The sequence below is a fragment of the Chaetura pelagica genome, unplaced genomic scaffold (assembly GCF_000747805.2).
Source record: "Chaetura pelagica isolate M959 unplaced genomic scaffold, ChaPel_1.0 scaffold69, whole genome shotgun sequence".
In the NCBI taxonomy this organism is placed as follows: Eukaryota; Metazoa; Chordata; class Aves; order Apodiformes; family Apodidae; genus Chaetura; species Chaetura pelagica.
The window spans coordinates 8,604,770-8,619,129 of record NW_009970724.1 but is presented as its reverse complement, the minus strand read 5'-3'; the positions used below and the strand labels follow the sequence as shown (position 1 = coordinate 8,619,129).

Genomic DNA, 14,360 nt, shown 5'->3' with positions numbered 1-14,360 from the left:
AAAGAGGTACTGGAAAGAAATAAGAACTAGTAAGTGAAAATTGTAAATGACTAAATACAGAAAATTATTTGCAAGAAAGAAAAGGCTGAGTCCACCTGACTTTGAACTAAGTTTTCAGTTCTCTTCTCTAGGAGGTGATGGTGGGGGAAGTATTTCTGAACCCATACATAAAGTATCATTTCTCACGCATTGCTGATTCACATGCAGGATGACTTCTGCTTTTCATCAGCCTATTTGAGTGGTATGGTTTGCAAGAAAGTTTGTGATTCTTCATGTTGCAAGCATGTAGGTGTGGTATATTGTCTTTTTTAAGCTAGAAGACTGCACTAGAAGTCTTGCAGTTCTGTTGCTTTACTAGTGTTTTTCCAATGGGAAGGGCTTATGTATGGCCTTTCTTTTTTTCATGCTCTGCAACCTGTTGCTGTCAGATTTGTTTTTGTGGCCCTCCTGTCCTCTCTAGCCCCAGCCTCCTCATACATTTTCTAGGAGGTTTCTAAATGTGTATACCACACAGCATTATTGCTGGGCTCCTTTTGTACTCCCTCCAGTTGATACCCATATTGTGGACACCATGCTTTAGAGCAAATTATGTTACTCCAACTAAGGTCTATGTGGCTCTGAGGAAAAAAGCAGAAATTATTCCTGTCTTGCAACACTCCCAATAAAATACTATAAAAGAATTGGTTGAAGGAACTGTCTGGTCAAGTTTTATCACCAGAATAAAAGCAGTTAGTTGCATCTCTCTCTCCTTTCAACTAAGTAGTTTTAAGATCAAGTCAAGTGAGTGTGTGTGATGGAATGAAGGAAGAGGGATGCACAGCTGAGGCTGCAGGACCACAGCCGCATGGATTGGAATCCCCCTTTGGGTGTTTTGGAAATTACCTTTCTTGGATCATTTCTTCCAAAATTATTTGTACCTAGGCTTAGAGAAAGTAAAAAAGAGAAAATCAAAATGTGCTTCTTCCCTTAGAAGGCACTCGGCTCTCCCTTGATTCTTAACATATAAATACTTATTTTTTCCTCTGTCCCTAGTGAAAAATATAAATGTGAGGCCACAGAAACAACAGCTAAGTCTTGCATACAGTTATGGGAAAGACCACTAAAGGTGAGGCTAGTACCGAAGAATTTTACTTGCATAATTAAATGGTGTAATTCCAAGGAAGGATTAGGAGACTTCAGGACATGGAACCTGTCCGTGATAGCCACCCTGCTCACTGGATATCTTTCTTGCATATTTATACACTAACACTGATTATTTTTATACCTGATTCCTGGTCTGTTTGATTTGGTTTACTAGGAGTGGAACACAGCTAACTGGTCCTAAAAAAAACCCCGCAGCTACTTGAGCTCTGACAGTTTAAGATTTTGATCAGACTTGTTCTTGCAGCCTGGCTTGCCCTCTGAGGGTCTGTCATGTTTTATTTTATTTATATCTTAATTTTCCTTTTGCCTACGTAAGTCAAACTGATCTCCCCTGACATTTCTGCTCACTGAAGGAAGCAAATGTTCCATGCAATGCAGTCTGCCTGTTAGCACTGTGGAAGTCGAATTCTTAAAGGTGAAATAGTAAATCATGTTAGTTTTTATTATTGTGATTGCTGAATGAATCACAAAGAATATTTTCTCTCTGTGTCCTCTAGGTACGTTTCTCATATATGCGGATGAAGTATCTCTTCATCTCTTGGTTAGTAGTATTTATTGGCAGCTGGGTTATGTATGTTCAGTACTCCACCTACACAGAACTATGCAGAGGACATGACTGTAGGAAAATAATAGTAAGTATATTTAGCATAGCTTTCTTAAGTGTTTTTCCTGACTATTTCCAGAGCAAATTCAGCCAGTGGCCCATGTAAATTAATTAAATTCTGATAGTCCAGCATGTTGAAGTAAGATTACCTCTTCAATTACAGATAAAACCAGTCATGTTTCTTAACATTGTTTTGGTAGACGGTATTTAAAATGTTTTCTTAGATTTTTTTTTTTTTCTTTCAAGAGTCAGATGTTGGGAGAGACATAGTTGTTGCCTCTTTTCTTGGGCAATCAGAAAAATACTTTTGTCCTGTTTGTTTCAGTGTGATAAATACAAGACTGGAGTTATTGATGGGTCAGCATGTAGCAGTCTTTGTGCTAAAGAAACATTGTATTTTGGAAAATGTTTGTCAACAAGGCCCAATAACCAGGTAAGGCTTTACACATCCAACTAGTTTTATTATTTCCCACTGAAATGTCATTCCTTAGAACGTGAAGCAGACTTTAGTGTCAGCAGTGTCTGTCTGATACAAATTATTTCAAACTTGTTTGTTGTGACATGCAGAGCATGTTTATATATATATATATTTTTATATATCCTATATTAATAATATATTACATACAGTATGCATACACACATATATTACACATATATTATTCCTGTATGTAGGGGGAAATGTTATTCTTTTATAATGCATGTGTTTTATAAGCATATGTATAATATACTGGGTCCTTCCATGTTTTGACAGAATACCTATACTTCTGTATAGCATACTACTACTCTGCTATCCTGCTTCCCAAATAGAAGAAACAATCTCTTAGCAACCTAGACAAAGGTGTTAGTAATGCCAATACACTGTGTATCAAGCCCTCTTTCTATTTTGATGGTGTGGTGTCTCCAAAGTACCTGCAGGAGTGAATTGTATCTGAAACTGCTCTTGTCTGAATGTTCCCTGTGCACTGTCTGGATGTAGGAGCAAGTTTATAATCTGTGTTGCTACTTGACTCTTGAAGCAGTGGTTGGAGTAGAGGTGATCTTTAGATGATGGACTTCTAAAGTGTTTCTTTTCCTTTGCCCTCTTTTCTTGCATAGATGTATTTAGGAATCTGGGGAAATCTTCAAAGTGTTATAAAATGCCAGATGGAAGAAGCTGCTCAACTTGATTTTGGTACTGACCCAGAACCAAGGAAGGAAATAGTCCTATTTGATAAACCAACAAGAGGAACCACTGTTGAGAAATTCAAAGAAATGGTTTATGGTCTTTTTAAAGTAAGTACATGCTCATTTGTTCTGACAGAAAGGCTTATTTTCCAGATGCTGGAGAAAATACCTATTGTGTGCACATTAGAAAAATAATCATAACAGAAATTGTTTTTCCTAGAGGTACCTCTTTCAATGTCTGAAGTAACTAATGATCAGGTTTTTTCCTTAGTTTTTAACAGAGGGAAGCTAGTATGCATCTTTCATTTCTACAGCTTTCACTTTTATTTGTATAGAAAATATGGTTAAAAAACCACTTGGCTGCTTTTGGGGTTATTGTGATCAGGTACAAAGACTGAAGCACAACTGAAAAACTGTTCACACTTGGGAAGGGTTACTATGCTAGCTGAGCAGCAGGGATCTCTCAAAGAATGACCAGCCATACTTCTCCTAGTTCTTTCTGTGTTATACTAATGTGATACTTTCATAATGTAGTTATCACTTCAATGCTGTGTCTCTACTGATTTTGGATTTTATTTTGTAAAATTAATTCTCTTGTTGTTGTCATAGCTCCTATGCCCCAGTGATGGAAATAATGCTGCTCTAGCTGAATGAGCATGTGTACACATGCATTCAAGTACAACACAACTATGTATAGCTGATTACAGTTGTCATGCATTACAGTAGCTTTGCCTTTAAGAATGAGTGAGTAACAGGTGGTTTAGAGTAGATTTTTAGGAGAATTTGGGTAAAGTTTGTCTGACTTCTTGTGTGTGTTGATGGTAGTTGAAAATGCAACAGTTCTGATCCAGCCATGGCTTATTTCTCTGTATTGATACCATGGAGGTGGTTATTTCAAATAACAAAATTAATTTTTTCAGGACACTTTACCATATAGGATTTGTACCCACTGTATCTTGGTACTTTTTATAGTTGGCCAAAATGTAGTTTGATACTGAAATTTCTCTACACCTATAAGGTTTAATAATCTGAAAACTAAAACTGATCTAAACATTTTACTTGTACAGTTTTTAACAGAACAAAAAGGAAGCTCTTCAGGCATCTGGTAGCAAGTCCTGTAACATCTATAACCAATGAAAACAAGAACATAATATACCCTACCATGCTATCCATAGAAGGAGAGTAACAGGAGGTAGAATGTCAGGTGGATCAGTGGTGGTTAATTAAATCATAATTAAATCTTTTTTGTTTGTTGCTTTTAGGCAAAATTGGGCGAACAAGGAAATCTTTCAGAACTGGTTAATCTCATCCTGTCTTTTGCTGATGGAAACAAAGATGGCAGAGTTTCTTTGCCAGAGGCAAAATCTGCATGGGCACTTCTACAGCTAGATGAGTTTCTGTTAATGGTGATCTTGCAGGATAAAGAACATACTCCCAAGTTGATGGGCTTTTGTGGGGATCTCTATGTGACTGAAAGAGTTGAATATACCTCTCTCTATGGAATCAGCCTTCCATGGATTATAGAACTTTTAATTCCTTCTGGCTTCAGGAGAAGCATGGACCAATGGTTTACACCATCTTGGCCAAGAAAGGCAAAAATAGCTATCGGGCTTTTAGAATTTGTAGAAGATATTTTCCATGGACCTTATGGAAACTTTCTTATGTGCGATACCAGTGCCAAAATCTTGGGCTATAATGATAAATATGACTTGAAAATGATGGACATGAGAAAAATTGTTCCAGAAATTAATTTGAAGGAAATAATTAAAGATCGTCAGTGTGAATCAGATTTGGACTGTATTTATGGTACAGACTGTAGAACTCTCTGTGACCAGAGCAAAATGAGATGTACCACAGAAGTAATTCAGCCAAACTTGGCAAAAGCCTGTCAGCTACTTAAAGACTATCTGCTTCGTGGTGCTCCTTCTGATATCCGTGAAGAACTAGAAAAACAACTGTATTTGTGTATTGCCCTTAAAGTCACAGCAAATCAGATGGAAATGGAGCATTCTTTAATACTCAATAACTTAAAAACTTTACTATGGAAGAAAATTTCCCATACAAATGATTCTTAACTTCTTCACCAGCAGAAGATCCTGATGCCTGCCACTAGAGGTGGCCTATCACATTTGATAAGAATGATCTGCAGCATTTTTTAAAGACATTTCTTTACTCAAGAGTTCATGAATGGCTCTTTAATTCTTACCCTTCAGCCAGTACCTTATGACAGTGCTTCTTAAGGAACGAACATGCCACTGAATGATTGGGCAGAGGACAGAAGCACTTGTGGTGTTCCAGTTCTGTGTTATGGAAACAAAAACCCTGCATGCTTGACTGTTCTGTGCACTTTGTCAGATCTTGAATGGGATGAAAGTGTTCACTGTGCCACCACATCAAGTGAAGGAACATCGTACGATTATGTGAAAATCATTGGTCGCTTGTGAAACACCTGCAAAAGGTTTTTATCCTAATGAGACTTATGAAGAACCACTACTGCAAATAACGTGTCTGAGTCCAAGTTGCTGTTGTGAATAAACTGAACTGTGAGACTCATGTTTACCTTGGCATGGCAGAATTTGCACATTAATGATTTTTAAACTGTGGAAAATTAGAATTTTATTCTAGACCTGACAGGTTCTAATGAGACAAATCAGATTCTGTTTACACCATGTAACCTCATGCTTACATCTTGAATGTTTAAGTAGTTCAACACTTTTAAAATTAAGTCCTTATACAGTCAATCATATTGGGAGCCAAGAATTTTAGAATGTTATTTCTTACAATCACATACACAGTGTAGGGGAGAGATCAACACATCTGCTCCAAGCTGCAATTATTGTACTTCAGTTGAAACCTTTAACCCAGATTAAGCTGTAGCAAATACTGAAAAGTAGTTAAGTTTGTGGACTAAGCTATGAGAACTGAATTATTTTTAAAAATAGTGGAAGCAGAAATGCCCCAACAGTTGAAAAAAGGAAAGTTTGCATAGTCTAGGAATCTGCTGTGAAACACACAATAGATGTGGATAAAGCCTTCACCCTTTACTGTCCCTCCAAATTTAGGTAGACTTGTACTTAACTCCTCTTGAACTATTGCAGGAAATATGTAAGCAAGAACTAGACCTGAACTGTAGGACTGAAGCTGTGTTGTTCAGGATCATGAAATATTGCTTAAATGGGAGCCTATGAGACTCAAACAGCTAGAATTGAGGTGGAATATAAGTGAGCTGTAGTGTTTATTGTTTTTTCTCATACCATCTGCAAGTCATTGTAAAGTCTCAAGTCCTGAGTAAATAAACACCATCTGATCCTGGCATTCCACATGGCACAACTACTGTACTACCTTTAATCTGCATCCCTGTTGTTTCTCCGATTTACATCTATTTTCACAATTACACAGAATTGGGATGTTCATAAAACACAATGCTATGCTCAATACTTAACTGTTAATGCTTCATTTACAAGTGTTCTAGGTATGAAGTAGTTCCATCATTAATTATTTTAATGGCAGCCATCCCTATAGTTTTAAATCATGTCCCTTCAATTCATTTTCAGCATAAGTAAGGACAAGATTTATTGAAATATTTGCAAGGTTGCTAATTGCTTTATGTATCCTGTATTTAATGCATACCTTGAATTATTAACCTGAAGTACAGGACCAACATAACGTAATTTCTCCATACCATCTGTAAGAGCATGCAGCTTGGGTTACGAGTGTCCTTTTTTGTAAACATCAGCTTTTTAGTTGAGGAATTACTATGCTAATGCTAATTATTGTCTCTAACCTGATAATGTTCTCCAGCCATGCTGCACTCAAATGTGGTCATGTTCTTGGTGGAAAAATCCGACTGTGATTGCTGCTGGGTTTTGGGAAGAGGTTACTGAATCCAAAATCATGCTGGGTAAACTGGAAAGCGTTCAATGGTGTAGTTTTATGTACAGAACCATCACTTTTATTGCTGTTGCCTCAAACTGGAGCTTTCATTGGAAAAGAAAACCCCACACTTTTGTTTATAATAAATCACAGGCCTCCTTTTATCTTTCAAGAGCAATACCTACCCTCTGTGTCTTAAAGCAAGACATTCATCCATGTAGCCTACCTGAACCTGGGGCTTTAGAACCAGATGGGCCTACTACTGCTTTTTTCTTAAGCCACATACAGAGTCCTCCATAACACTAAATATGCTGAAAGAAAAACAGTGAAGGACATGTAAAGTTCTTTTTAAAAATTTAGAATAATCTTGTAATTAGAAGCAGCAAGTTCTTACATCTAGTCTTTAACAGTAGTCACACCAAAAATAAATGAAATTAATTTCCCCTTCTTCTGGAAGCAATTCTAATGCAGAAGCCTTGAAGTCACCTCTCTTCTCTGGGAGGAAGTTCAATCCATACAGTACTTTGAAGGGGAGGAAAAAACCCCTAAGACTGCAGAATATCTGGATGATAAAAAAATATTCTGAATCTTTGATAGATAAATAAATTAGCCAGTCTTACACCGTTCCTTACACAATAAATTTATTGCCACTTTTTCCAAAGTGTCATAGAAAATTGTGGAAGTTGTCTTAACTATCAGCTGTGCGCTCCTGGGCCCTGAGAAAGCTTGCCTTCTTCTGAGCAACACGGTCCTTCTTCTGGGCAAGGGACATCTTGGGACAGTTCCACCTGCAATGTAAGCACAATGTGTGAGATATCCAAGGCAGAAATAAACACAATGGTGGTCAAGAAAGCTGCAATGAACCAGAACTGTGATTACAAGTGCTATGCTAGAACATAATCCTCTGGAACACACAATTTCCTTGTAATGATTTAAGGCTCTGGTTAGGACACCCCAAAAAGGCACAGTGAGACTGCAGCAGTTTAATTCCTCAAAAGGTAAGCTCAATACTGTTTCTGTGATTATAGCCAGTATCAAGCCTAATACAATAGCTTTGTCTTTATTACTTCCCTTGAAAAATCACAGTAGTTTAGTACCAACAAATTAGTCAGCCAGCCCTCTCCTGAAGAGAAGCACCTTTCTCACTGAAAACATTAAGACTTAAATATACACACCTAAGAGTTCCAGCTCTTCAGGCAATAAGCATGTGCCATTTCTCTTTTTTTTTTTATATACATATAGTTGAGGGTTCTTAAATTTTAATTTCTACTGCTTATGTTAGCTCTTGACGGTTACACAGAAATGCTCGTATCTTAATCTGGTCTAACACGTGAATTCTGACACAACTGCACCATAGACCACATGACTTGTTTTAATGTAACTAAAATATCTTCCAACAGAGAAGACACATTCATGTTAAGCGAAGATGAGAGTTTTACCTCTTTTTCTTGACTTCTCTCTTGGGTTTCTTTTCATGGACTGGATTATCCCGTATAGCAGCATGGGCTTTTTTATACATTTCTTCCATCTTTAAATAAATAAATAAATAGTTAAATTCTGCAAGTGGTCCAGTTGTAGGATCATATAAGAAATACAAGACAATGTTACCTGAGCATGCACTAGAAACAGGTTTCATCACAACGGAGCTTGTAATTGTTTGGCTGCCTTTAACACTTTCTTCATAAAGAGGATCACTGGCACAGCACTGAAATTCCTACTATTGCTGTAATACAATTTGAGTATCGAAACCCATAGCTGGACACAAAACAAGTAATTTTATCCTTATTTTATACATACGGAACCAAAGCCACAGAGTAACTACAGACTATTTCCAAGTCTCATAAAGACAGGCTAGGATCTTGCAGTTGAAATACTTTTCCTCTGAAGCCTACTTTCAGTGCCATAGCCTCCCTACATGTAAATTAAAAGCCAGTCTACAAAGTTATTCTACTTCTGCCTAGAATAAAATACTTCATTTTTACTTATTAAACCAAAATTAGTCCACACAAACTCTGTCATCAGACATGTAATCTTAAAACTGTTCAGACCCTACTGTAGTACACATTACAAAAGCTGCTTAGTAAGATGGGAAATAATAAAATAAGTTGTGAAAGCAGGTACAGACTAACAAGTCTTGCATGAACCATGACAGTCCCCACATCATCACAGCAGCTACACCCAAAGAGCAGTTTGACAGGTCATATAGCAGGTCAGTGTACTTCAGTGACTCCTCTTGTAACATGTAAGACATGAAAATGGAAGTGATCTGTGCAATTACATAGGTCAATGGCAGAAGACACCAGAGGATCCTCATCTGTCTGCTGCTCTGCCCCAAAGACAACTATGGCTCCATAATGGCACTAATTTTAAGAATACTTTTGCTGGTGGTTAATTAAGACCAATAAACCCTGGCTGTGAAAATTTTTCTAGATGTACAAAGAGTAACTGTCTGGCTGTTGACGCAAGTCCTGGACCCATGTCATTGCAATACAAGCTATACATAATTTGTTTAGTAAAATAGGTTAAGTTGGCATTTACAATACATTACTTAGTATTTACAAAAAAAAAGACCACTTAAGATACATTTACAAAAAAAACAAACCCTCAGAGCAACAAAGAGTTAGAGAATGAAGTTAAGTTTTCTATACACTAAAAATGGGACATGAGAACATTTGTTTCAAGCTTCAGCACCACTAAATGGGGGAAACCAAGCAAGAACACTACAGACAGCAGGACAGGCCATCTGAAAGGAGTTTAACACTTGAAAAAAGTGAAAGAAGCACCTTGGTAATCTTACATACCTTCTAATGTTTCGTACAAAGTACTCTACAATAGTCCTAAAACAAGATATATTACACTCTGTAGTTTCATGAGCTGCTAGCTTCTCTAATAGCTAGCTACTCTACATTCACCTGGGACCCAGAACTACCTATAAGGTCACACAAACCATAAAGCAGATTTGACCTAGAACACATCCCCACTTTCAACCACCACAGTTGCAGAAATGAAAGGCTGTGGTGCAGAATTAGCAATGAGCAAGTGGCATGTATAGAAACTTCCAAGTTATTTCTGTATCATAAAAAAAGTGGTCAGGTTTACAGTGCAGTCCTATAAGCTCAGATTTATGAGCAGAACATTAACCTTCACATCAGGAGAAAAGATATCCCTTTCAAAACATCTACAATATACTACAGAGCCCTTAAAGAAGAATTCTCTTCACATGGATAACATACAACATGAAAATCATTTTACATGTCAAGCTCATTTGCATTACTCGAGAAGGCCCTCTGCAAAACTTACCAGCATATCTATTTATTTATTTAAATGCACCACAGCCAGCCCAGATAAATCTTACCCCATCAGGTGTTATGTTGTTCTTTATGTATTGGGAGAACTGTTTCTTGTAAGCATCTTCATCCTCCTCCATCAGGTAACGCATGTAGTCTGCAACATTCTGTCCCATTATGTGCTTGCGATGAACCTCTGCGTTGAACTCCTTGCTCTCTGAGTCATAACCAGGGAAGCGTTTGGTACTGTGGAACAGCAGGGAGTGTCACATTCATACATGCTGCCTAATCCTCTCCTCCAGAGGCTAAGTTCCACAAAGAAACGACTGGTAAATCAGATTCTCATACAGATAATTGAGGGGTAGGACCCTCTAATTAAAAATTAAGAGAGACAGAAAATTAAGAATTGGAAGTGTTAAGTTCATCTCAGCTGCCATCAGTCCCGTCTTGAAACAGTGCAATACATCATGAACACACCAAGGACCAACTACAGAGTGTTCAGTCACTGGGAATATCATCACGTAGCAGCCAAGTCAGAAAAACTAGAATTACTCAACAATTAATAGCACAGCATGGGAGAGGGTAGGAATACACACAGCAGAGCTCAGATTAGTTTTTTCCCCACTGCTGCTAGCAAAAAGCAGCAATAATGGCCAGAAAATTTGAGCCTGCCATTCCTAGCCTATGACAGAAATTGTCAAAACTTCCATGTGGAAACCTTAAATGCAGGTGGACTACTCAGACCTATTATTGTACTGACAACTGTAGCAAATGTCAATATGTCAATGGTTTTGAACCTGGTATGTACAGCTTTTCACAGTGACACTCATACACACACACAACTAAGACTTAAAACAAGAGAACACCAAAGGTTATGTGCTTCAGTGCATTCAATTAACTCATTATTTTAGGTCAAAGCAGGAAGATGGCTCTTTAGTTTCTAAAAATTTAATAGCATATCTTGCTAGTTACATGATTCCCAGCAACACTATCAGAATTGCACTCACAGATTAAAAAAACAACAAAGGGATGAATGAAAAAAAAAATCCCAATCCAGAACCTGGGCTACATAATTTGGTTATGACCTGGTAATGATTACGTCATCATGAAGTGAGTGGACTACCACATACATAAGCATCTCAGGTTAATTCTAAAGGACTTCTCCCAAATAGACTAGATTACCTATGAGGGATTGACAGACCACCATCCACTGCACCCTTCAGAGCACCAAAGACTTTGTTTCCAGTGGTAGTTCTGGCAAGACCTGCATCCAGGTAGCATGTGAAAGCACCAGGCTTTCCATCCACACTTTCCACATTGTATTCATCACCAGTCACTTCAACTTGGCCTTCATAGATCTTATCAAGACCAAATTTATTCAGAAGCTGTGAAGAAGGGGAAAAAAAAAAACGCACTTCTGAAATTATTTCCATTTTTTGCCAAAATGAAGAATCACCACCACCTTAAAACATAAAATTGCAGTAGAATCTTCATGTTTCTAACAATTACTTTACAAAAATTATGTATCCCATACTTAAATAACAAAACTTCTAACAACCACTATGGTAAGCATGTCTTAAGTTTCAACCTTTTGTGCCAACAGGTACACCAGTGAAATTAAGACTTAATGACGGGCTCATATGGAAAAATGGATGGATGCTGCTTATGTTTTCAAATTCTTAAAGGTACATTTCTTACATTTTTATCCTGATTCCCTCCCTCCACCAAACTTAAGTGCCGAGACTTAAAAGTGGGCTGCTGGAGCTGAAACTGCATGCTGTCATACTTCTCACTGTGATCTGACAGTCACAGGAGGTCATCAAATCTACATGGTAAAGAGCAGAAGTTAAAATGTAGAGAAGCCCATAGTCAGGTACCTACACTAATAGGTCACTTAAGGAATTCGGCTTTCCCTTGTGTAAGAAAATCAAAAGGACAGACCAGCAGCTTCCAGGCAGTCTGACAGATACCTACCCTGCGTGCCAGCAGCAGACCTGTACAATATGCTGCTGCATAGTTGGTCAGGCCGACCTTCACCCCGTATTTGGGCAGCTCATGGGCATAAGCAGCACAGACGATCATGTCACCTTCAATCCTGGCATAGGCGATCTGACAACAGAACAAGTTAAGTGTTCTCACAGTAGCTCTGGGCTCCATTTATTTTCTTTCACATCTGTTTAAGCTGACAGGAATTCCGTATAGGAACATCCAGCAAACTACCAACCTTTGCCGGCAAGCTCAATGTGTTGCATTTTTCTCTTTTTTTTTTCTTTTTAAAGGCCTAATTAACTCCTCAAGAACAGACTCGACAAATTCAAATCTGTCTTAGGCCAGAGAAAATGTGTGTCAGCAACAACTCTTATTTACTTCTTCACATTCATCAAGAGGCCAGCAAACTGCCTACAAAAACAACCTTTCAGTGAATCATTATAGATGTGGATATACAGATGCATTCCGTCCCACTTTCTTCAAGTAGTTCTCATACAACACAGTATATAATGCACCTCAGAAAAATGCAAAAGCACCTGATATAGTTTGTGGTAACACTGTTATTAACATTTTATTATTTTATTAATGGAATTATTTTATTAATGGGTCTGAGAGTTTAATAATTCCAGAGGCCTCCGGTGTGACACCAGTACTACAAGATGTGTTTCTACTGTTCTTTTCACAAACAGAACCTCCTCCTTTTGTTTCCCACATCCTTCTACATCAAAAAGTTGCCCCCTTTTTGCAGGATTCCTACAGACAGGAAAGCCACCATCAGTCAGATGTAGGCACCTGTCACCACTGATTTTTTTTGTTTTAGTTTCAAAGATAAAATAACCTCATCAAGGTCATATAGTTTCATCTGAACTGACTTACTGTAAAAACAGCTCTCTCCCCTGCTCTCAACAGATAACTGTTCTATGAAGAAAGAGATTTAAACTTCTCTAGCTGTTTTTTCATGAGCTAAACAACATGTATTTATGATAGAGTATGTTTCAGTCTTTAACTACAAAATTAGTCAAAACATTCTGAAAACAAAACAGTAAACTATAGTGAGGAACTGCGTATGATGCAACACCCAACTGCATAAGCATGAAAAACATGCCTACTATTCTTATTTACCATTTTCCTTTAATCTTGCAGGAAAGTCATCATAAGGCCTCCCTGTTTCACACAATCCACAGAACATCCCAGAAAAAAAATTCTCACAAAAGAAGGCACTATTAGATGCACTGAAATAGTGCAGGCTGACACATCAGTCAACCTCATTAACAGTCTTCAGTCAAGCAAAAAGGCCTCTTTTCAAAGCACTTAAAATACAGCAGAAAAAAAACCCCAAATTAATCTTCCCTCTCCCTAAAATCTTTTATTTACCTCAGCATCATTTAAATAGTACAATTTCACATTATGAATAACATTGCTGAAGATCATTAACACTAGTAAAACTTACTTTCTATTGTGAATACCGTTTATTACTGAAGCTGCATCAACATAAAGATTGTTCTCTACTTTACATGATAAAAACCGATCAGATCAAGCCTGAAAAAAACAACCCAACCAGCTTCCAACCATCTCCCCCTTCTGTTTATTTCACTTTGGGAACGCAGGTAAGCAAGAGCCACAGGCCTTACCTGGCAAATGATGTCTCTGTTGGTAACACGCACAATCATCCTGTATTTAGGAGTGTTGTACTTGTTTTTATCTTGAATTACCAAACGTTTGCGAGCATAGTAATCAGTTTTTCCCTCTGTAAGACAACAGTTACAGTGTGGAAAATTTGTGAAATAAGTAGGAATATTAATAGTTTCCAATTAATTATATGCTACAGATAATATAAAAATACCTCTTCTTCTCCTGAATTTCACTTGGTATCTCTTGAAGTACGCCTTATTCTTGACAACTTTCACAAACCCCTTGAATAAGAAGTATAACTTGACGTTATTAACATATAACCAGTAAGTCAAGACCATTTTAACTAAATTATACCTCACATGAATAAAACTGCGGTGAAATCAGGATACTTACATTTTAAAATGTATCATAAAAGTAAAATGGAAGAAAAACCCACCACCCAAGCCCCTGAATCTCTATCCTTTCCACAAGAACTAACGCACATTTCTCTCCGTAACTTCACAGTTTTAGTAGAAATCGAGCAATCGTGTTTGTTAGCTGAACGTCTGCCTGCAGGGAGCGAGGCAGTAACTGTGGTCATTTCCAGTCATTTCCTTGCAGCCAGTCCTTTCTCTGGCCAATCCTGTCGGGCAGCCAGCTTCTCCTGCAGCCCCCGCCATTCACTTAAG

The 14,360-nt window shown here is 37.7% G+C and overlaps 2 protein-coding genes across 3 annotated transcripts; one reads left to right on the top strand and one right to left on the bottom strand.

The window, feature by feature from the left end:
* Window positions 1-1,647: 1,647 nt before the first annotated feature.
* On the top strand, window positions 1,648-5,118 carry FAM69A (family with sequence similarity 69, member A). Of its 2 annotated transcripts, XM_010006626.1 has the most exons (4): window positions 1,648-1,775; window positions 2,073-2,180; window positions 2,843-3,019; window positions 4,174-5,118. In XM_010006626.1, the coding sequence occupies exons 1-4, from the start codon at window positions 1,656-1,658 to the stop codon at window positions 4,984-4,986; spliced, it is 1,218 nt and encodes a 405-aa protein (XP_010004928.1). In that variant the 5' UTR covers window positions 1,648-1,655; the 3' UTR covers window positions 4,987-5,118. The 2 variants fall into 2 exon arrangements, with proteins under 2 accessions (XP_010004928.1, XP_010004929.1); XM_010006627.1 differs by lacking the exon at window positions 2,843-3,019 and having other exon boundaries at window positions 1,650-1,775.
* Window positions 5,119-7,411: 2,293 nt separating this feature from the next.
* On the bottom strand, window positions 7,412-14,030 carry RPL5 (ribosomal protein L5). The gene is made up of 7 exons (XM_010006758.1): window positions 13,904-14,030; window positions 13,692-13,807; window positions 12,046-12,180; window positions 11,254-11,456; window positions 10,140-10,317; window positions 8,224-8,312; window positions 7,412-7,572 (listed from the first exon to the last, which is right to left on the bottom strand). The coding sequence occupies exons 1-7, from the start codon at window positions 14,028-14,030 to the stop codon at window positions 7,473-7,475; spliced, it is 948 nt and encodes a 315-aa protein (XP_010005060.1). The 3' UTR covers window positions 7,412-7,472.
* Between the last annotated feature and the right edge of the window lie 330 nt (window positions 14,031-14,360).